General features: G+C 43.9%; 1 protein-coding gene across 1 annotated transcript; it reads right to left on the bottom strand.

The window, feature by feature from the left end:
• Window positions 1–948: 948 nt before the first annotated feature.
• On the bottom strand, window positions 949–20,859 carry htr3a (5-hydroxytryptamine (serotonin) receptor 3A). Its single transcript, XM_041174271.1, has 9 exons — window positions 20,808–20,859; window positions 17,713–17,873; window positions 14,116–14,160; window positions 13,026–13,135; window positions 11,323–11,492; window positions 6,832–6,998; window positions 3,789–3,999; window positions 2,604–2,837; window positions 949–1,232 (listed from the first exon to the last, which is right to left on the bottom strand). Exons 1-9 carry the CDS (start codon window positions 20,857–20,859, stop codon window positions 949–951), a joined length of 1,434 nt encoding a protein of 477 aa, XP_041030205.1.
• Window positions 20,860–23,339: the final 2,480 nt, after the last annotated feature.

The following is a 23,339-nucleotide window of genomic DNA, read 5'->3' as shown; positions in this document are numbered from 1 at the left end:
AAATCTTCCCACGATGTCTATAATATCACCACCTTTTCCAGTGGTCATTTTAAACAATTCTGCCCATCAGATACATAGTGGAATTGGATACAGCATTGGTTTTATATCCCACCTAATATTGGTCTGGGGCTTCAATGGCAAGTGAAATCAGACGGTGGTGGTGGGGGGTGGGTGGGTATAAAACAAGATTTACACCCAATCCTATCAGATTCCCTATAGCTGGGTCACAATAGTGAGCAAAGAAACTCCTTCCCCTTGTGCACAATGACTCATTCAGAAATGTTATATCTTGCAGATGACAATAAAAGTAACAGAGGCTGCCTGGGTGGGAAATTGACATGATCGGATTCACTCTTCATTCAATTAGCGTGCAGTGTAAAATGTGTGGCTGTCCTGATTGCACTAGTTTCTCATGGTTGTAGTGTATTGAAAATTGTAAAGTGCATTTTATCCACTTGAAGCTACCATACACACATGTACCAGCTGAGGTAGTCTGCTAGGAAGAGATAAAGCTCCAAGTTTAACAGCTCATGCAATTCTAATTCTAAAATGTCTCCAGCTGAACATATAACTGTTCCTGTCCCAAAAACTTCACAACAGAGGCAGAGGTATAAGTTAAAATCCTCCCCTGCTCAAGACACAAGATGGGGAACTATCCATGTGTGTGTGCGACTTCAGAAAATAGTTTGAATATTCTATAGTAAATCATAGATGTACTTAAGGGGAAGCTCATGAGGGAGAGAGGAATTGAAGGTTACACTGATAGGCTTAAATGAAGAGGGATGGGAGCAGTTTTGTACGGAGCCAGTATGGGCCTGTTAGATTGAATGGCCTGTTTCTGTGCTGTAAACTTGACATAACTCAATGCAAAACAAAAAAATACAAAGCAAACTCTGCATATATGCCACGTCTGGTGGTGGCAAGTGCACCACCTGCTGCCTTGTTGGCTCAAGAGTACTGCCATATAGACCACATAGTGCCCAAGCTGATTCCGTAGGCCAGGACTGCCAGCAGATATACGCGGAAGAGGAGCACATCTAAAACGTACCCCACCTGCAGCCACTCCTTAGCGATATCTCTGTGCTCATCCCGCTTCTCCAGGAATTGGCGAATGGCTGAGATCTCGTGCAGGATGTTGTTTACTGTGAGGAGCGAGTCCGCCTGAGGTAAACTGGAGCCAACTGGTTTCTCACAGTCCATCCCGTTCTCACAGGCGAAGTGATTCAGTTGCACTGTCAAGATAAAGATTTTAAAAAAAAAGATTTCTTTGTTTGCAATCCCTCCATGGCCACAACCCTCCCTATCTCTGTAACCTCAGCTGGCCCTAGATGTATATAGGATGTTTCCCCTGCTGGTGAGTCTAGAACCAAGGGATACAGTCTCGGAGTAAGAAGCAGGCCATTTAAGACTGAGATGAGGAGGAATTTCTTCACTCTGAAGGTGGTGAATCTTCAGAATTCTCTACCCGGGAGGGCTTTGGGAGCTCAATCATTGAACATGTTCAAGACACAAATTGATAGATTTCTGGAAACTAATGACATCACCTGGAAGTTCCCCTCCAAGCCACTCATCATCCTGAATTGGAAACATATCACCGTTCCTTCACTGTCGCTGGGTCAAAACCCTGGAACACCCTCCCTAACAGCACTGTGGATGTACCTACACCATATGGGCTGCAGCGGATCAAGAAGGCAGCTCACCACCACCTTCTCAAAGGCAATTAGAGATGGGCAATAAATGCTGGCCCAGCCAGCGATGCCCACATCCTCTAAATGAATTAAAGAAAGGGATATGTGGGTAGTGCATGAGAGTGATGTTGAGGTAGATGATCTGCTATGACCTTATTGAATGTCGGAGCAGGCTCGATAGGTTGAATGGCCTACTTCTGCTCCTATGTTCCTAACCCTCTGAGATCTCTGCATTCCTCCAGTTCTGACCTCTTGCACATCCCTGATTTTAATCACTCCTCTATTACTGGCATGCCTTCAGCTGCCTTTGTCCTAAGCACTGGAATTCTCTCCCTAAATCTCCACTCCCCTCTCTCCTCCTTTGAGACACTCCTTAAAGCCTACCTCTTTTACCAAGCTTTAGGTCACCTTTCCTAATACCTCCTTATGTGGCCCGGAGTGAGTTAATCCTCCTGTGAAGTGCCTTGGGGTATTTTACTATGTTAAAGGTGCTATATTAAAGCAGCTGTTTGGGGATTCTCTAAGTGTCCACAATTAGGGTGGCTTAGGTATTTGGACATTATATGCCTCAGAAGTACCTGACCTGCAAGTACACAGGTTAAGTTTCCAATCCTAGTCACCCATTAAGGGAAAGAAAGGAAGTGCTTCCATTTATATTGCAGCTTCCATTTTTATGTAGATTCTTTCTGTGTTTTGTGTACAAAGTCTACATAAAAAGATCATCCATTTACATTGCAGCTTAGGATGCCCCAACATTGCACCAATCATCAATGTACGTGGGTCAGTCTTGATGGATCAGTTAGTCTTCCCCTGCCTGCCAATTTCATATGTTCGGGCGTGCTTGTGTATAGGTGTGATTACAAAATCAGGTGAACTAATTTTTACTCTTGTTTGCCCTGGGATTCATTCACATACCTGCGCTTCCCTTCCTGTCCCTGGGATTATCTGATGTTTCACTATGGTGACTCATGGAATGGAATCGCTCTTTGTTGCGGAGACAGAGCAAGATTGTGGCTTTGTCCAGAATCAAATTCTTCACCCACTCCGGCACGTGTGACTGGAGGTCCTGCTTGTGTACCAGTCGCACAATTAGAATGGTCTCCGTCAGGCTGATTACCAGCAGAGCCATGCATACCACAAAATACACACCTGAGTAGAAATGGGGAAGTGGAGGGGGCAAAGAATAGGATTTGGTTACTGAAATAGTCCCCTAAAGATGAAGTTAAATCCTAGAGCAGAGTGACTTGAGACACCATTGTTTCAGTCAATGATCTGGAGGCAGAATGTGGCTTATGGCAGGATTCAAAACAATGCCCATTGCCTCAGCCAGAAGATTTTATTTAAACAGCATAATGCAGCAAACAGTCTACAGAGTCTACATTAAAAGAGTCTGTGCGAACTGCAGCAAACAGAACCCATGCCCAAAACTGCAGCAACATTTCCTGCTAAAAGAGGGCGATTTCACCAGCAAAATTCAGTGATTGGAAAAATACAAATGCTGTAAGTAAAATCATTCCCAGACATTTACAGCAGGGCATTCCCTAGGTGTGATTGACAGGGGAGTTACCCAATCATCATAATTCTGGGTGAGATTAGTGATGTTGCTATATGCAAGCAATTTTGAGACTGCAGTGGGAGATCCTTCTGATTGACTAATACATTGATACCCACTTTAAATTAAATTTGGCCTGGAGGCCCTGCTGATTTAACCAGAGAAGGAGAAAGAAAGGACAGGTCCGTGCCAGCATCTGGGCAGTTCTTTCAGAGTCAAAGATGATTTCAAAAGGAAATTGGACTTGTGCTTGAGGAAAATAAACTTGAGGACTACCGGGATAGAACGCAGGGAAATGGGACTGACTAGATTGCTTCACAGAGAGCTAGCATGGACTCGATGGATCAAATGGTCTCCTTCTGTGCTGTAATAACTCTACGATCAGAAGATGCCTGTTTCCAAGGTACAATCTCTGATGCTGTTTTTCTCTTTCAAAGATCCGACACACAAGCAGTTTTTTTAAAAGTGAATTACAGGTTACTGTTGCATTTTGTAGTTAACCAAACAAAACAATAATAAGCTTTGAAGTGGACAAAGTATCTCTTTACCTATCAGTGGGGTGCCGATGGCTGTAGCTGGGAGGGTGTCAGACACGATGATGAGAAAAACGGAATACCCTAGGAGAAGAGTAATTTTAAACGAAACCCTCTCACCGCTGTCCGGAGGCAAATAAAACCCTATGATGTCCATGACCATCAGGAAGATACTGGGTAGCAGCAAACTTACTGCATAGAACAAGGGGCGTCTTCGAATAACGAGCTAAAATAAAACAAGAGAGAAACATTATCATGGGCTGAAGTTATACTACAGCTTCATAAAGCTCTGGTTAGACCACAACTGGAGTACTGTGTTCAGATCTTGGCACCACATCTTAGGAAGGATATATTGGCAGTGCAGATTTACCAGAATGATAGCTGGACTCCAAGGGTTAAATTATGTGGAGAAATTAACAAACAAGGATTGTATTCCTGGAATTTAGAATGCTAAGGGGTGATTTGAATATTGTTTTCAGGATATTAATAGGATAGATAGAGAGAAACTATCTCAATTGGTTGGAGAGTCTAGGGCCTGTGGACATAGCCTAAAGATTTGAAATGAACATTTCAGGAATGAAGCTGGGAAACACTTATACATGCAAAGGGCTGTAGAAATTTGGAAATCCTTTCTGCAAACATCAGTTGATGTTAAGTCAATTGTTAATTTTGAACCTGAAATTGATAAATTTTTGTGAACCAAAATATGGCGTTAGGTCACAGATCAGCTATGATTTAATCAAATGTTGGAGCAGCTGTAATGCCGGCCACCTCCTGTTCCTAGTCTTCAAATGTATTCTCAACCTCCCTCACGGTGAGCTCTAAATATCATCACTTTGATCAATTGTTAATTTCAAAAGACAACAAAATTGAGGCTGTAGGCAAAATGACAAATGAATATAGACAAATAAAAGGCCAAAGTTCATAGCACAAGGCAACACCAAACCTGGAAAGAGCAGGAGCAATGACGGAATCGATTGAGAAATAATGATTTGGTAATGCTCAGTTGGTAACGCTCTTGGACTCTGAGTCAAGAGGTTGTGGGTTCAAGTCCCACTCCAGGACTTGTTCACAAAACCCAGCCTGACATTTAAAGGTGCCATCTTGCAGTTGAAACATTAAACCAAGGGCTTGTTTGGCCTATCAAGTGGATATAAGAGATCCCAAGGCCCTACTTTGAAGAAGAATAGGGGAGTTACCCCTAGTGTACTAGCCAATATTTACCGTTCAGTTAACATCACTACAAACAGGTTATCTGTTCATCATCACGTTGTTGTTTGTGGGAGCTTTCTGTCTGCAAATTGGCTGCTGTGTTTTCTACATTACAACAGTAACTACATGTTAGAAGTATAATTGGTGGTAAAGCAACTTAGAACATTGAGGTTACGAAAGGTGATAAAGTCTTTCTGATTCTTTAACTGAGGAACATTTCATCTCCCTCAATTTCTCTAATTCCCACAATCCCAAAGCCAATGGGGGGAATCATCCCAGATTTGCACCAATTGCGGCAGTGGGTGGGAAATAGGACGGTTTACCCGCCAGCCACAATGGCGACGTTTCCCACTGTATCATCCCAATCCTGCCTCATTAATCATGCATTCCTGGGAAACATGCCGTTTTGTTGGTGGGCGGGCTCCAATTCGCCCGCCACACCGTCACCTCGCCATTTCATCATGTCGGGCACCACACTTAAAGTGCAGCAGCGCGCACACCTCTCAGTGATACCAGCCCAGGACTGCTGCACAGAAGACATGGCCCCAAAAGGCAAGAAGACTAGGAGACTCCAACAACCCCCCCACCACCCCCCGGTTTAATAATGTGTCCTTTGAGTGCCTTTTGGATGCCGTGCAGGCCCGTTGTGATGTCCTCAACCCCCACTCTGGGTGCAGGAGGTGCAGCAACATTTCCACTCAGGCTTGGTTGGCGATGGCAGTGATGATCAGTGCCAATGCTGCACTGAAGAGGTTGACCTTCCAATGCAGATAGAGGATGAATGATCTCATCCGTACAGCCAAGGTGTGGCAACCAATTCATCACTCTAAACACTCACACACTCAAGCATCTCACTTACTGCCAGCTCAAGGGAAACCACCACTCACTCTCTCACACACACCTTCACATCCCCATCTGGCCTCATCTCCCCTGGAGGCTGCGTCCTCAGCCCTCACCCCCTTGAGACCATTTGCATAGATCAACTTGTGCCCCTACACACACCCTGGGTTACCCCCATTCCCCAGCAAAGTCCTCACCCTGCAGCCTCTTCCCTTGCCTGTGGCCTCTTCTCCCCCCTCTCCAAGCAAGCCCTAGCTTGCAGCCAGTGAAAAGCCACCCCTGCCTTATGGCTGGTCTGGTAGGTAAAGGCCTGCCAGTGAGTTCCCCCCAAAAATAATGATGTGCTGTCTATGAAGCCTGGCGCTGATGACTGTGAGTGCTGCCTGAAGCAAGGTAGGCAAACAAACATCAAAGTCCCAAGCGAAGTCAAACCTGCCAGGCGCACGTCGCTTATGTACAGTTGTGAAATACGTCAGCGTGATGTGGACGATCTGGTGTGGGGGGGATGATTCTGGTGGGCAGGCCTTATAATGATATGCAGATGTATTACAACGAGGTTCCTGAAGTCTGACAGTGTGAAATGTGGCCTGCTATTGACGGGCTAAGCGGACGATCACAAACTCGTTTCACGACGTCGTGAATCCGATTTTCGGCCTTCTCACCATATTGTCCGCTCACACCAGCAAACACGTCCGACGCCAGCGAGCGTGGAAAATTCCAGTGTCACTGCTTTCTGATTTATCTCATCTTTTCTCTCATTCTTTTCAACCTCAGAGCCCATGCAACAAATACTCAACCATTATTGAATTTTTTTTAATACAGGGAAAGGAGCTGTGTCCCACCAGCTTGCATTGAGTTTGAGCTCAGGCTGCAGACACGGAAGAACTGTTTTGGTTGCAATATTTCAAGAATCTGCTTATGTACACAGCTTGTGATCGTGGTGTCAGTAAACAGCTTTTACAAAGACCAAAAGCTAATCATAAAGTGTTAAGTAAGAGGGACTTACAAAAAAGTGCATTTCTGCATAGCCATCAGACACTCCTCTTTCAAGGTTAAATTCATTGAATTGGGTATCAACGTAAAGGAGCTCCCATTCGCCCTGATTCATGAAAACGCTCCTGTCGTATTTCACAACTTCAGGTGATCGCCACAGCGAGATATTAATATCTCGGACTGCAAGTATTAAACAAAAACAGTTGGATAGGTTGCAATTTAATTTTAGAATAATACCGTGACATCAACATAAATTTATAATTTCTCTTTTCACTTAGTAAAACATGCCAAGGTGCTTCACAGAAGCTTCATCAAACTAACTGAAGAAGATATTTGGGCGGATGGACAAAGATGTGGGTTTTAAGAAGCGTCTTAAAGGAGGAGAGGGAGAGGTAGAGAGGTGGAGAGGTTTAGGGAAGGAATTCCAGAACATAGGGCCTAGAATGTTGAAAGAATGACCACCATTGGTAGAGCAATTAAAATCAGGGATGTGCATGATGGCAGAATTGGAGGAATGCAGAGATCCTGCAGAGATGTAGGGCTGGAGGAAGTCACAGAAATAGGAAGGAGCAAGGCCATGGAAGGGTTTGTAAAAAGGATGAGAATTGTAAATTGAGGATTTGCCAGACCCAGATCCAATGTAGGCCAAGAAACAGTGGGTGGTGGGTGAAAAGGACTCAGTATGAACTTTGGAGTTTAATATAATTAGTGCTATGTGCAAACTGACTGCCACATGTCCTACATTACAACTGTGGCTGCGCTTCAAAAGCACCTCATGTGTTGTAAGGTGCCTGGGGAACATCCTGAGAGTTTGAAAGGAGTTAAAGAAACGTCAATTCTTTTTCTCGGTTCTTTGGTGAAAATTGTGAGCGGTACCAGGCAGATTATTGATCCTGACACCAAATTCTCCAAAACCCCTGCTCCTGTTTAATGAAGCTCTGAGTGAGGAGCACAGAGTCACAAAATGAACCCTGCATTGTGCAGTGGATGTGATTGGTTTCCAACAAAATCAGGTTAGGGGTAGAAATGAGCTAAATAACTAAACTAATATAATTTAATTAAACTTATAATATATAATTAATATAATGAATATATAGATAAATATAATATAACAAATAAATTATAACATATGTTAGGAAAATTCTCCTGGTAATAAGCAAATCCCATCAGCATTGTCAAGGGTTTCCTCATGATTATCTTAGAAAAATAAATTCATGTCAAAACTTCCATATCTACTGTGTTTGGGCTATTGTAGTTTATATATTAATAGCATTACTTTGTAAAATAAAATAATAAAATGTCTTCCTTTCTTCTTGCACAGTCAACTGCATCTGGTTAGTTCCTGTCATCTAATTAAAGCTAAATTAGAAAGATTGGTTCAATTGCCTATAACTTTCCTCTTTTGTGCTTTATTTTGCAACATAGGCCACTTCCCATTGGAGACTCTGCACTCCTGGGTTTTCAACCAATGGGGAGCAAAGTTTTCCTTCTGGTATAAATTTATTTACATAGCCCTTCCCCACAGCTCCCTGCTCCCCCATTTCTGGGTCTCCCCATGGCCAGGTTTCTTTCTATCATTGATGGTTTGAAAAATCACAATGTTTCTCTAGATAGAATAAATGAAAAGAAACTGAACCCAGTGACAGAAGTTTTAAGATGATTTGCAAAACAACCAAAGATGGGGAAAATATTCTTTAAGCAAAGAGTGGTCAGGATCTGGAATGCACTGACAGTGTGGTGAATTGTGGTTTCCAAATGGAAAGATAAATGGAAATAAATCAGGCCAAGGTGACAGGGCAGGGAATGGGACTGCTAAATTTATCTCGCATAGAGCAGGCACATCCTGAGTGGGCTGATTAATCTCCTTCTGTGCTATAACCATTCTATGGGCAGAATTTAGCCCTAGATGGACGGGCGGGCCCCACCGGCTTGGCGATGGGTGGGTAGCCGAACTCTGCCGCCAAAACAGGCCCCCGCCGCCATTTTGAGTGGGCGGGCCAATTAAGGCCCACCCAGCGGCCACCCGACAGGAAGCGCTATGAGCTTCCTGTGTTGGGGGGGGGAGGGATTCCCCAACTATCAAAGTGTACTCTTTCACACATGCGCACGAAAGAGCGCACATTTCCCTGGGACTAAGTGCTGTCTCAGGGAGAGCGCTGACAGTTTGATAAACTTACAAAATAGAAAAATAAAAAAATTATTAACATGTCCCCCTTATGTGACAATGTCACATGAGATGGGGCATGTTAATAAATATGACTAAAACTTTATTAAACTTTTTAAAAACTGACATGAAACCTCATCCCGCCAATGGACGAGGTTTCATGTTTTTTTCAGAAGCCCACTGGGGCCCCTGGCCTACCCACCAGCCTTAAGGTTGGACGGGCAGGGCCTTTAATTGCCTTAATTATCCTGTCAATGGCCTCAATTGGCCATTGACAGGTCAGCGGACAGACAACTGATTTCGATGTCCGCCCACCTTCTTGAATATTTAAATGAAGTGGGAAGACGTTGGGGGTTCCCTCCAACATCATCCTGCGTCATTTTCGTGTCAGCGAGCAGGCCCCGCCCCCAACCCGCTGACGGAAAAATTCTGGCCTATGATTCTATTAAGTCTTCTGCCAATATTATTCTTGAACCAGCCACTGGATGGTGCCCAGCAGCAATATGATTGGCTGATGGATTTTTTTTTTGTTCCCTTCTTGCCTCCAGGAAGTCGATCCTTACCACTTGCTATGCTTACATATAGCATAGTATGGCTGCCTAGTGACACCATTATTCCTACATAGAGATCGTCGAGTAATTCTGCCTGTTATAAATTACTGGGGTTGATTTTATACGCATGATTTTTATTGTCTAAATATCTTCCACTCACCGATTTGGCTGGTGAAATAATCCTGCTTTTATCGGGAGATGTTGCTGTAGTTTTGCTTGCGAGTTCCATCTGCTGCAGTTTATAGGGACTGTTTTTAAATAGACTCTGTGGACTATTTGCTGTAGATTGTGGTTTAAACAGACTTTGTTTACTGAGTAAATAGGGCTTGTTTGAGGTAAAATAGACTGTTTGCTATGAGTTCTGCCGTTAAGTGCTGCCCCGCATTCAACTCATTGGTTGACACAAGAGGCACTCTGAACATTGTTAGACTTCCGAGCCATGTCATCTAGTGATTGATTGATTGGCAGCATAGGAAAATGTTGGTGCCATTCTGTTTTCCTTGGTTTCCGAGCAAAGGTTCTTCCAATGTTGCTATAATTCTCATCCTTTTTTCAAATCCCTCCATGATCTCATTCCTCCTTGTATCTGTGACTTCCTCCAACCCTACATCTCTACAAGATCTCTGCATTCCTTCAGTTCAGGCCTCTTGCACATCCCTGATTTTAACCGCTCTATCATTGGAGGCCATCTTTTCAACAGCTTAGGTCCTCGGTTAAAATTGGTTGCGACTTGTTATTTCCAGTAGAAATCAATTATAACTAGCTGGTATGCCCAACAGGATCCAACTGATTATTCTTCAGGAGTAGTAAACTGTGGACAGCAGTTCAATTTACCAACATCATCATCAACATCATTTACCGTTCTTAGTATGGTATAAAACTAGTGTTTTCTCACAATGGTCTCACTAGAACACTTTATCAATACTGAATTGTATCATATTTACAAAACATACTAGTGACACCTATGGGCATTCCATTGTCCCAGCGCCAATTTTCTCTCCATTTTTTAACAGTAGACATTTTGTCCTCTTACATTAATTGAACGGATGACAGAAATGGTTGAATATTTGCCTCAGCAAAAGGGCATCCAAAGTATAAGGAAAAGTGAACTATAAAGAAAGATTAAAGAAAATTAAATTTTGTAGTCCAAGGAGAAGAAAGCTAAAGGAGGAACTGGGTCAAGGCATATAAAGTATAAAATAGTGGAGATAAGATAAACCCAGAATCTTACTTAAAAGTAAGACTGCTAGTAGAACCGCAGGACCTAAAGTTAAATGAATGAAAGTGAATTTAAAATCTATAATAGAGAAACGTTGGCTTATCTGTAAGAAGATAAAAAGATAAATTAAGGTGATAGGATAAGTGTTTGTAGTAACCTACCAGAGAAGATACGTACCAGGATTGGTGAGCTGAAGTACATGAGGAATTAACTCCAATGGGCCAAATGGCCTTTCCTGGTCCTTGGCATTGTTACTATTCCTATTCTCAGCCTTGTATTTCAACAATATTTTCAGCTATAGGTTCACAGAAGCACCAAACTGCTGTAGGATCTTGGAGTTTTGACTTCAATAGCTTTCCTGGCAGAGGCTGGGCTATGATCCATTTAAAACCATGAGGATTTTTACTTGGCACAATAGTGAATCAATATCCCTTTTTCATCTCCCTTGATTTTTTTCCTCAGTTGAAGTCAAAAGTATCCACCCTGCCCTTTTTCCCTCAAATTCCCATCTTTCTTCCAAAATCACAACAAATAAAATGTATATGTTTTTAAACTTCCTCTGCTACTTACTGTTGTGCAGCCAGCTTGTGAATGTGAATGTACAATTCTGGACATCAAAAGGGAAGTTGTAGATGTCCAGGCTACAAGCAGTGACTACCTGGATGGGCTTGTAGTTCTTCACTCGGCCTCCATAGTCGACGTAAACGTATGGGATATCAGGTGATTTACCTACGTCAACACTAAGAAAACACATATTTAAACACACTTCCACAAGGACTAGTTGAGGTGAATAGCACAGCTGCATTTGAAGGGAAACTTGAAGGAGAAAGGAATAGAAGGATGTTATGATAGCGTGAGGTGAAGTAGGATGGGAGAAAGCACAAGTTCGGCATGGTTGGGTCAAATGGCCTGCTTCTTTGCTGTAGATCTCATGTAACTCTGTGTAATAACCAAGAAGAAATTCTTAATTTAAATGTGAGAATTTAGAGTCACTCCCTCAAACACCAGGTTAGATCCAGGCTGAAGTCAATGGGTCCACAAGATGGGGGTTGCAAGCAGAATCTCGTAGCTGAATGTAAATTTGTCTAAAACCGTTATTAATTCCGCTTATTTACCCTTTTACTTATCAATTAATGCTGAATTATTAACAACCTTAAGACAAGATGACCAATTGCTCATTGGTGAGTTCAATGAATATTGTTAAAAATGTTCCAAAGATTATGACGGACTACAGAAACATGGTGTCCTCTTCCCTAGCTGTGAGATTGGGTGAAATTCCCTGAACATAGGCTGCCATACTGAACATCCTCCCTATTTATGTCTTTTTGGGAATTAGGTGTTGAAGATTATGGGAAGACTCTGGCCTGAATCTTCTGGTTGGCGTGTGGGGTCGGGCCCTGCACCCCAACACATAAAATGATGTGCGGTGATGTCAGGCGTGTGTCCCGACATCACCACGCGTCATTCCGATCTTCGGTAGGAGTCGGCTGTGTGCCTGCTGAACTATCAAAGGTCTATTTAGGCCATTTGTCAATGAATTGAGCTGATTGTCTGGGTAAGGTTGTCGGGCAGGCAAAGAGCCGAGACGGCCATCGCATTTATCATGAAACTTCATCCATGGGCAGGATGAGATTTCATGAAGGCTTTATAATTAAATAAAACTTTTTCTTGAAATACATAAACATGTCCCAGCTCATGTGACACTGTCACATGAGGGGACATGTCTGAGTAATTTTTTTTTTCTTTTCCGCAACACTTTATTCTTAAATTAATCTCCCTGAGGCAGCTCCATGCCTCAGGGAGATTTCTGCGCTCTATCATGCGCATGCGCGAAAGAGTGCAGTACCCGGCTCTCCCTCCTCCCCTCGCCCGCACAGGTAGCGCTCAGCCAATTGCGGGCAGCTCCAGCCCGGTGGGGAGAAAATTCTCTTCTGTTCCAAGACCCATATTCCTCAATATCAATATGGTTGCCATCAAATCTTTTTAGAGGAAGCGGATGTGAAATCATAGCACAAATTCTGAGATTTCATTTGCTCATGACAAAAAAATCATTAATACATTCAATAACTAATGTTTTCAGAGCATCAAAAGGAAGTTGAGAGGACAATTGGATCTGAATTAAAAGGAAATCAGACATTTTTGTAACTAAGTGTAGGAACTTCTAGAGAATGCATTCAAAAATGCTTGCTAGCTCAAGGGTTTCCTTGATACCAACCCCAGATACAAGCTATATTTTTTCCACCACTGTTACTATTAATGCTAAGATTACTTACAATTCGTTTATTAAAATATCTGGCACCCATATGTTTGCAGTGGGAATCGATATCTGCTTGATGTCATCAAAGTCTTGGGGATTCCACATCAAGAATTCATCTGTCCAAACCTGAAAGGCATTGGTGAAACAGTTATCCAGAGTTTGTGCAGATTTCCATGCAAGTATCCTATGTACAATGTAAGTAAGTGGTTAGATCATTTTTAATGAGATGAACCACAACATTCAGATAATTCAAATATATATATAGTTAAAATATCTAAACTTATGAACATTCAATTGGAAAAAAAGCTACCTACATTTGGACAGTCTAAACTGATCAGTGTGGCTTGGTTTAGCATGAATATTGGGCCTGGTGTGGCAAGGTTTGACTCTCTACTTTGAAAAGAGAGTGCGACCAGTTCCTGAATTGGGCAGAGATTGTGTCATATGGAAGATAAATGTCTATAACACTAGGTCCATGTGATCTCCTGGTTTATGGGCTGGTTTGATTGCCTGAGCAGCTCAGAGAGGAATTTCTCAGAGCATTTTTTCCCTTTATTCTTCCTGCGTCACTCCCTTTTTTGCCTCTCACAAGTCATTACTTGGTTGGTGAAGGAAAGATGGGATGGAAGGAAAGGAGGTATTTAGTCATGATGCTCCTGTCACTGTGATGTGTAGGGCAGGCTTGATGGACCAGCTGGTCTTTCCCTGTCTGTTAGTTTCATGTGCTCATTTGATCTGGTTGAAATCTCCCTTTGACCAGGTCAAAAGTTTGCTGGTCAGAAGTTTGTGGGCTCGAGGATTTAAGTATACAACCTAAGCTAATAGTCCAGGTTTCAGGGTAGGATAAGAAACAATGAAATGCAATGGAAAAATGAGAAAGCTGTTACCAAATGGGTTGAGAGGCCTCTGTGACCTGAACCTCGCTTATGATGTGTTTGCTGCTTCAGTATTTTATGCATTGGCACAAGCAAAGGGAGACTATAATGTTGCAAAGCAGGCACAATGAAATGTTTTGGTAAAGGAACGGAACACTTGATTCTAAACAAATTTCTATTTGCCACTTTTTAACAGAATACTCCAATCACAATCAAGTTGTACGTTCTTACCTGTCGATACCAGATATAGGTAGTTAAAACTTGATTTTTCTCATCCTGAAATTAGACAAATCACATCATTAACCAAAGATACATTCTCAGTTATTAATGAGGAGGGAGTAATCCATCGATTCATGTTGCTCCAAAATTGTGTCCAGCCGCATAATAGTGAATGTTTTGTGTGTGTGTGTGTTTTGTGTTGTGTGTGTTTTATGTGTGTGTGTTTATGTTTTATATTTGTGTGTGTGTTTTGTATTGTGTGTGTTTTTGGAAAATATTTTTTTAAAATAGAGGTTTAGTCTATGTGAGTGTTAATTGGATTAAAGCCAGCTAGTCTGGGTGCTTTGATGTATAGTAATTTTGAGATGTAAACAGAGAGGTAAAGAGTACATTTGCATTTTGTTGAATAGAGCATACAAGAAAGGGAACGAAATCTTACACCTAGCTAGGAGAGACAAACAATGTTTATATTACTAATAAAATTGGTACTATGAAAGGGGTTTTATTGTTAGAAGAGGTGGAATTCAAAGGGCCTGGTGATACAATGAAAATTTACATTCAAAGAGAAGTGCTGGGTATAACAGATAGCAGTTTTGCGTGAACAGAGCAGAGGCATTAACATCAAAGCAGCTGTAAGCCTATAACTGTCTGCAGAGGAACCAAAGTGAAAGGAACCTCATTTGAAGTTATAAGGTAAAAATGCTTTGCCTGGTGTCTGCTTAAAGTCATGGTTGTTGTTGCCTTAGTGGAGATTAGTTTGGGAATTTGTTAAAAAGTTATGATAATAGCAAATTGTAGCCATATGTTTAACTTGTGTAAATTAATAAATATCTCATGTAGTTTGATTTTAAAACCTCTTGAGAGCTGGTGGTCTGATTCCTGAATTTAGAACTGCATCTCAAACATACCACTATAGGTAATGACAGTTGTTTAAAGTTTCCCTCTGGGAAACTTTACCAACTGCTGTGTCACAACAGTGTGTTTTGTGTGTGTATGTATTTTATATGTGTTTGATTGAGACTGGGTTTAAACATAGGAAAAGAAGGCCAGTCAGTCCTTCGACCCTGTTCCACTATTCAATTACATATTTTTTTATTCATTCATGGGATGTGGGCATTGCTGCCTGGGCCAGCATTTATTACCCATCCCTAATTGCCCTAAAGAAATTGGTAGTGAGTTGCCTTCTTGAACTGTTACATTTCCTGTGGTGTAGGTAACACCCACAGTGCTGTGAGGGAAGGAGTTCCAGAATTTTGACCCAGCGACAGTGAAGGTGAGATATTTCCAAGTTAGGATGGTGAGTGACTTGGAAGGGAACTTGCAGGTGGTGGTGTTCCCATGTATCTGCTCCTCTTGTCCTTCTAGATGGTAGTGGTCATGGGTTTGGAAGGTGCTGTCTAAGGAAGCTTGGTGGGTTCCTGCAGTGCATCTTGCAGATGGTACACACTGCTGCTACTGTGCATCAGTGGTGGAGGGAGTGAATGTTTGTGGATGGGGTGCCAATCAAGTGTACTGCTTTGCCGTGGATGTTGTCAAGTTTCTTGAAGTGTTATGGGAGCTGCACTCATCCAGGCAAGTGGAGAATATTCCATCACACTCCTGACTTGTGCCTTGTAGATGGTGGGCAGGTTTTGGGGAGTCGGGAGGTGAGTTACTCGCCGCAGGATTCCTAGCCTCTGACCTGCTCTTGTAGCCACAGTATTTATATGGCTAGTCCAGTTCAGTTTCTGGTCAATAGTAAGCCCCAGAATGTTGATAGTGGGGGATTCAGTGATGGTAATGCCCTTGGCTGTCAAGGGGCGATGGTTAGATTCTCTCTTGTTGGAGATGGTCATTGTCTGGCACTTGTGTGGAATGAATGTTACTTGCCATTTGTAATCACAAGCTTGGATATTGTCCAGATCTTGCAGCATTTGGACATGGACTGCTTCAGTATCTGAAGAGCCGTGAATGGTGTTGAACATTGTGCAATCATCAGCGAACATCCCCACTTCTGATCTTATGATGGAAGGAAGGTAATTGATGAAGCAGTTGAAGATGATTGGGCCTAGGACACTATCCTGAGGAACTCCTGCAGTAATGCCCTGGAAATGAGATGATTGACCATTAACAGCCACTATCATCTTCCTTTGTGTTAGGATGACTCCAGCCAGTGGGAGAGTTTCCCCTTGATCCCCAGTGACTCCAGTTTTGCTAGGGCTCCTTGATGTCATGTTTGGTCAAATTCTGCCTGTCAAGGGCAGTCACTCTCACCTCACCTCAGGAGTTCAGCTCTTTTGTCCATGTTTGCACCAAGGCTCTAATGAGGTCAGGAGCTGAGTGACCCTGGCGGAACCCAAACTAAGTATCAGTGAGCATGTTATTGCTAAGCAAATGCTGCTTGATATCACTAATGATGACCCCTTCCATCACTTTACTGATGATGGAGAGTAGACTGATGAGGTGGTAATTGGCCAGGTTGGATTTATCCTGCTTTTTGTGTACAGGACATACCAGGGCAATTTTCCACATAGCTGGGTAGATGCCAGTGTTGTAGCTGTACTGGAGCAGCTTGGCTAGGGGCGCAGCAAGTTCTGGAGCACAAGTCTTCAGTATTATTGCTGGAATGTTGTCAGGGCCCATAGCCTTTGCAGTATCCAGTGCCTTCAGCTGTTTCTTGACATCACGTGGAGTGAATCGAATTGGCTGAAGACTGGCACCTGTGATGCTGGGGACCTCTGGAGGAGGCCGAGATGGATCATCCACTCGGCACTTCTGGCTGAAGATTGTAGCAAATGTTTCAGCCTTATCTTTTGCACTGATGTGCTGGGCTCCTCTATCATTGAGGATGGGGATATGACTGATCTCTATCTCAAACCCATTTATCTGCCTTTAATCATGTCCTTTCCCTGACAAAGATCAATTGACTTCAGTTTTGACAGGCTCAATTGTCTCAACATCCACAATGTTTTGGTTGGGCAGCCCCCCAAAAGTGATCCAGATTTCCACTATCCTCTGTGTGAAGAAGCACTTCCTAATTTTGCGTTTGAATGACCCACCTCTAGTTATGTGCTCTTTTGTTTAGGTCTCCACCAGACAAAACAGTTTCTTTTTATCTAAAACAAAAACAGAATTACCTGGAAAAACTCAGCAGGTCTGGCAGCATCGGCGGAGAAGAAAAGAGTTGACGTTTCGAGTCCTCATGACCCTTACTAGGCAACTTCAAAGTGGGCAGTTAAGAGTCAACCACATGTGGGACTGGAGTCACATGCAGATGAGACTGGTGAAGCAATTAAGGTTTCCTTCCCTAAGGGACATCCATGAACCAGGTGGGTTTTGACGAATTCATGGTCACTTTTTTTTTAACAAGTACAGGCTTTTTATTTCTGGATTTTTAAAAACTGAATTGGAATTCTTATATTGCTATGGATCTGAACTCTCACTCTTTGGATTACTTGTCCAATAACTCAATTACTACACGACCATACCCCTTCAGGTAAGGGAGGACCATTCTGAAACGAAAGATAATTGAAAGAGAGGGACCGCTTTGGATCTTTATCAAAAGCCAATTGAGAAATTGCTAACATTCAGACAGTATATACAGAGCCCAGGTAAGCTGAGAGTACATACCACATTTAGGATCGCGTACACCATAACATCGATGGCCACTGTTGTTGTTTTCCTCCAGTCCCGTACGGGGCGAACGCCCTTGGAATAATTGGCCATAAGGTAGCCGGAAAGCTGGAGTAAACCTGGTCTTGGACTCGCTGTCCGGTTTCCACTTCTCCGCCCTGGAAAAATAATTGCTGGTTCTCTTATTTGCAGTGGTATCATAAAAAAAAGAAAGAACTTGCACAGGGGAAAGAAAATTGCAGGACTGGGGGGGAAAGAGCTGGGGAGTGGGATAAACGTCATTGCTCTCTGAAAGAGCCAGCACAGACTCGATGGGCCAAATGGCCTCCTCCTGTGTTGTACTGTTCTATGACTGTATGATTTATATAACACCTTCCCTGACCTGAGGACACCCCCAAGCACTTTACACCCTTTTAAGTACTTTTTGAAGTAGTCACTGACTGTAATGTGCAGGAAACGTGGCAGGCAATTTGTGCACAGCAAGCTCCCACAAGCACCAATATGATCATGACCAGATAATCTGTTTTAGTGATGTTGGTTGACAGATGAGGAATTAAATGGATTTAAACATATGACTTTAAATACACTCAAACCTGAGAGCATAGATGGTACAATAGTCAGAGGGCCTGCTGCTTATCATGCCTTTACTGACTCTTCGAAAAGCTATCTAATTAATCCCACTGCCCTGCTCTTTCCTCATTTCTCTGTATTCTTTTTCCTTTCAAGTATTTATCCAATCCCCTTTAGAATATTATTGTTACATGTTAATCTACAGCAAGCACTCTCAGACCTTCATTTCCCACACCGACTTGGAGACTATCACACTGGAGAAGTTGTTTTGTGGTGTTTTGAGAATATTTGGTTGGACAATATTGTAGGAGTGTTTAACCTAGTTGATGCTGAGCACTTGAGGCTGAGATTGATAGAAAAAGTAGCAAAGCTTTCTATCCCTTCAACCTGTGCAATGCATCGATTCCCAACAATTACCGTGGGTAAACCTATTGAGATTAGATAAAAGTCCTCGATGAATTATCAAGGTGCCTATTTACATTTTATTGTTTAATGACAGTCCATAAATGTTCTTGCAAACATTCAGGACCCCAGTGGGTCTGTTAACCTCCACTCATTATTTTTTGGCTCAATTTGACTTAAGGCAGCGGGAAATGAAAACATTGTATTGGTGCTAAATCTCAGAATATTGGGTTAAATGACTACAAGGTGCAGCAGAAGTTGAACCCACAGTGGAATTGTAAATAAATAGGGGGAGAAAGATACTTAATAAAATATTTTTTAGACACCAGCACAAGTAAAGCCTTTCGCATCCTCTATCAACCCCCCAAGAAAACTTTCAAAAACATGGTCACAGAAACTATCAAAAGAGGATTTTCCTTACTATGTTGGCACAGTGTTGCCGAACTATTGATTTGGAGGATGGGACCAGTGATCTGGAGACATGGGGCGTAATTTTACAGGTGGGGCTGAGGCCGTAAGAAGCGGTGAGCTGTTCAAAAGCCCACTGACTTCGGCAGGACCATAAAATCCCACCCAACATTTCACCCATGAGTCCAAATTCCACCCATGAGTCCAAATCCTGCCCATGAATCCAAAGCCCATCATGGTATCTTGGGAATTTAAATACAGTTAATTAAATAAATCTGGAGGTGACCAAGAAACTACTTGATTGTTGTAAATGCCCATCTGGTTCACCAATGTTCTTTAGGGAACGAACTCTGCCATCCTTATCTGCTTTGGCCTACATGGGAGAGATATAAAATGAACAGCCAGTCATTGTCCATTTCACACCAAAGGCGATCGTCAAAATTATCCCCATAGGAGTGAGAGGGTGAAATTGGTCTTCAGGACTACAAAATGGACACCAGAGGCTTGGCACCCACCCAGTTCCGCAATTATCTTTTTCTTTGAAGTCAATTGATAAGAAAGTTGTGCAGGATTTAAGGTGGGCTGCCATTTGAGTATCACCTGTTGCCCACTGCCGTTGACAACAAACGTCACCCCCTCACCATTCCCTCATTTCCGCCACCACCCCCCCCAACTCCACTCGCCATGGACTTGGCTCTAAGTGCCAATGGGCAGCCTACCAGAGAGCTTGTGTGCACAAAACTTGATGGAGTCCAACTCCCAACAATGCTTAACAGTGAGTAAAGAATTTGTGCAGAACATGAAACCATTCTGTCCAACATAGACTGTGTGGGCAGTTCCATTAGTACAGCAATGTTGGGGTCAATGAGTAATAATGGCGAATGTGAATCTTGGCTGCTTTTTCTCTATCTAACCCAGGAATAGTTACCTCTGTCACAGCTGATATCAACTAATCCAACACAGAATATGGATGAAGTTTGATCTGCCATTTCACACTGATCAACAGGGGAGCCTTTGGAAGTCTAATATTTTCAATTACCTTCTTTGTTATCTATTTATCATTATTGAACTGATGCTGCAGTTCATATACCAAATGGATCAATGGTTTTTGGAAGAAAGAAACTATCTGGAAATTGATAGCTACAGAAACAGCTCCTGAAGCATTAAGCTCCATAGGGAAAATAAATGCAGTTGGAGTTCAATTTACTGTTACATTGATACGTTGTATTGATGTCCAATATTGCAGTAAATTGCCAAACATATACCACTGAGGAAATGATTGGCTGTCATTTATCTTTAGAGGAGCATTATTTGTGTCTTTGGAGGGAGATGAGCAAAAAAGCCATGAGCAGAATTTTTCACTGAGCAGGCGAGTACACTCCTGACCCGCTAGAGAGTAAAATAACACGTGATGACTTCGGGCAAGCGTCCCGAGCTCATCGCACACTCGCGCGATATTTCGGTCGGTGGGAGTCAGAGCTGCACCTGCCATCAATTCTGAGGCCAGTTAAGGCCATTAAAAAGGCAATTAAGCTGGATTTTACGTTGTCCGTGCAATTTCATGCTTGTCGCAGGGCAAAACAGGCAGGCGGGCGGGCAGCTGACAATTTGCTAAACCTCATCTAAGGGTGGGATAAAAAGGGTCAGCAGCATTGCCACTGAGGGTAGTGAGGAGTTTTGGAGATAGTTTGGTGCTGGTTGCCTATTGGTACCTGGCAGCTTCATCTCGTTCGGGGCTTCATTGTTAGCATTTCCAGGCTTCATTTCAGTACTTATTGCTGTCTGCAAGGCCCCCAGAGGATTCAGACCGTGTGGACCCTTCCAGGAATCTGACAGCCTTCCGTTACCCTGGTCTCCACTGGTGGCACCTCGTCTGAGGGGGAAGAGAAGAGCAGAAGGGGGAGGGGGCCAAGTGTTCCAATGCAGCTTCCAGGGGAGTGACCCGTGGGTGGAGAGGCGCAGGCACAAGGGGCGCAGGGCCAGCAGGTAGGCCAAGGCAGAAGGGGCTGCAGAAGACGCCACTATCCTGCTGCCAGGGTTTACAGGCAGCGATGCAGCTACCTCAATATGCCTGAGGTGCAATGCCGAAGGAGGCTCAGCCTCTCAAGGGAGACCATGACCTCCATTTGCCAGATGATTGGGCCTGAGATCAGCTCCGACTGTCTGGGTGGACACCCCATGCCAGTGGCGCTATCATGGTGGCCCTCAACTTCTAAGCCTCCGGCTCTTTCCAGGGGTCAGTGGGGGATCTTTGTGGAGTCTCCCAATTAGCTGTCCATTGTTATGTTAAGCTGGTGACAGAAGATCAATTCAGGCTGGTACTGACCTTAATTCTTAACTGTATGGACGAGGCCAGCCAGGCTGAACGAGCCAGAGGCTTTGCAGCGATTGCTGGCTTCCCCAGCGTCCAGGGTGCTATAGGCTGCACAAATGTGGCCATCAAAGCGCAGGCAGGTCAGCCGGGTGCCTTCATCAACAGGAAGGGCTTCCACTCCATGAATGTGCAGATACTGTGTGACCACAGGATGCAGATTCTGCAAGTCTGTACAAGGCACCCTGGTAGCCCCCTTGATGCATACATCCTGAGACATTCCCAGGTGCTGAGGCTATTCAGTGCTCCAGCCCGAGTGGATGGATGGCTGCTGGGTGACAAGAGCTGTCCATTGAAAAGGTGGCTTATGATCAGAGGCAGAGCAACATTACAATAAGAGTGGTGCCTTCACAAGGATGGTGGTAGAGACGACCAGAGATCATCACAAGATGCACTTCAAATGCCTGGACCATTCATGGGGTGCACTACAATAACACCCAGAGCAGGTGTCACTGATACTAGTTGCATGCTGCACTCTCCACAATCTGGCAATGACAAGGGGGGACCCACTGGAGGAAGAGAATCTTGACGCAGCTGCACAGGTCACAAAGGACGAATCCAATAGTGAGCCAGAAGAGAATCATGGTGAGGAGAATGCTGAGGGCATGGAGGCAGACCTCGGTAATCTCCTGAGAGGCAGGGACACCAGGGATGCCTTGATCCAACGCTCCTTCAGCAAGGTTGCCAAAGATCTGCTCCCACCTCATGCCAGGGCTGCCGCCTCCATCCCAGATGTCTGAAATGACCCTTTCATTTGAACCCAAAGTCCACTCAGTGCCTGTGCAATAAAGTATCCAGCCACTCACATTCAGCATTACAGACTGGCGTACCCTGCACCAGAAGGAAAAAAGGTGAAGCATACTCAGGCCATTAGAACCAAAGAAAATTTAATGTTATTGTCACATTGAAAGCCTAATGACATTACTATTACTGATGTTGATGTCCACAACAGCAGACATTATAAACCAAACATAAATTAATAGAAAATCACCCGTGAACTGTCCCACTTGTGCTCATGGTGCCTTAACTTACGTTTCCAAGTCTTGGTGCCCCCCCAACACTTGCTGGCACCAGCATTGGAGACAGCCGGCTGACTCTGCTGTCTTGTTGGCCTTGGTGACCTTGGCAGTTGTTCTCTGGCTTGTGGAGCCTGTGCTGGCCCCACCTGGGAGGGAGCGGTCAGTGTCACGGCTGGAATTTCTCCAGTCATCGTGGCCTCCTCAGATGCCAAGGTCACTGGCAGAGGGGTGGAGGAGCTGCTGCCCATCCGGAGCGCCCTGAGAGGAGCCCGCAGAGACGACAAGCAGCTCGTGCACCGTGAGGTCGCTCTGGACCTCCCTGCTCGCCATTGTTGGACGGGCACCTAGCTGGGATAGTGGGTGCCTCATCTCCCACACTGGCACTGACCAACTGAGGTCATTGCCTGTGTGAGGGCTTGCAGGTCTGAGTGCAACCCTAGGAACTCCTCATTCTGTCCCTGGAGCTGCCTCTCCATGAGAGTCGCCACTCTCTCAATGGAGGAGGCAGTGCGCTCGGCCAGTGCTCATGCTCCGTATGGACTCCTCCACAATGGAAACCATGGCACACATACCCTCATGGATCTCCGCCAGATCCTCCCACACATCCGCTTAACATCCAGCATCTGCCGCCTAATGGACGATTCCAGAGGCTCATCATCTGTCTTTGACCCAGCACCGTCCTGGTCCCTAGCCGTCCTACAACTGCTGGTGCCCTGGACACTCTCCCTCTGCCTGATCCTCAAGCGAGTGTGAAATGCCCTCACCAATGTGCACCGACATTCTGGCTGCCGACCTAATGCCCAACATTGGTATCTGCGCTGGTGCCTGGTTCAGAGAGCAGGTGTGTCGTAGGT

The sequence above is a fragment of the Carcharodon carcharias genome, chromosome 25 (genome assembly GCF_017639515.1).
Source record: "Carcharodon carcharias isolate sCarCar2 chromosome 25, sCarCar2.pri, whole genome shotgun sequence".
Classification (NCBI taxonomy): Eukaryota; Metazoa; Chordata; class Chondrichthyes; order Lamniformes; family Lamnidae; genus Carcharodon; species Carcharodon carcharias.
This window is presented reverse-complemented; position numbering and strand designations above follow the sequence as displayed.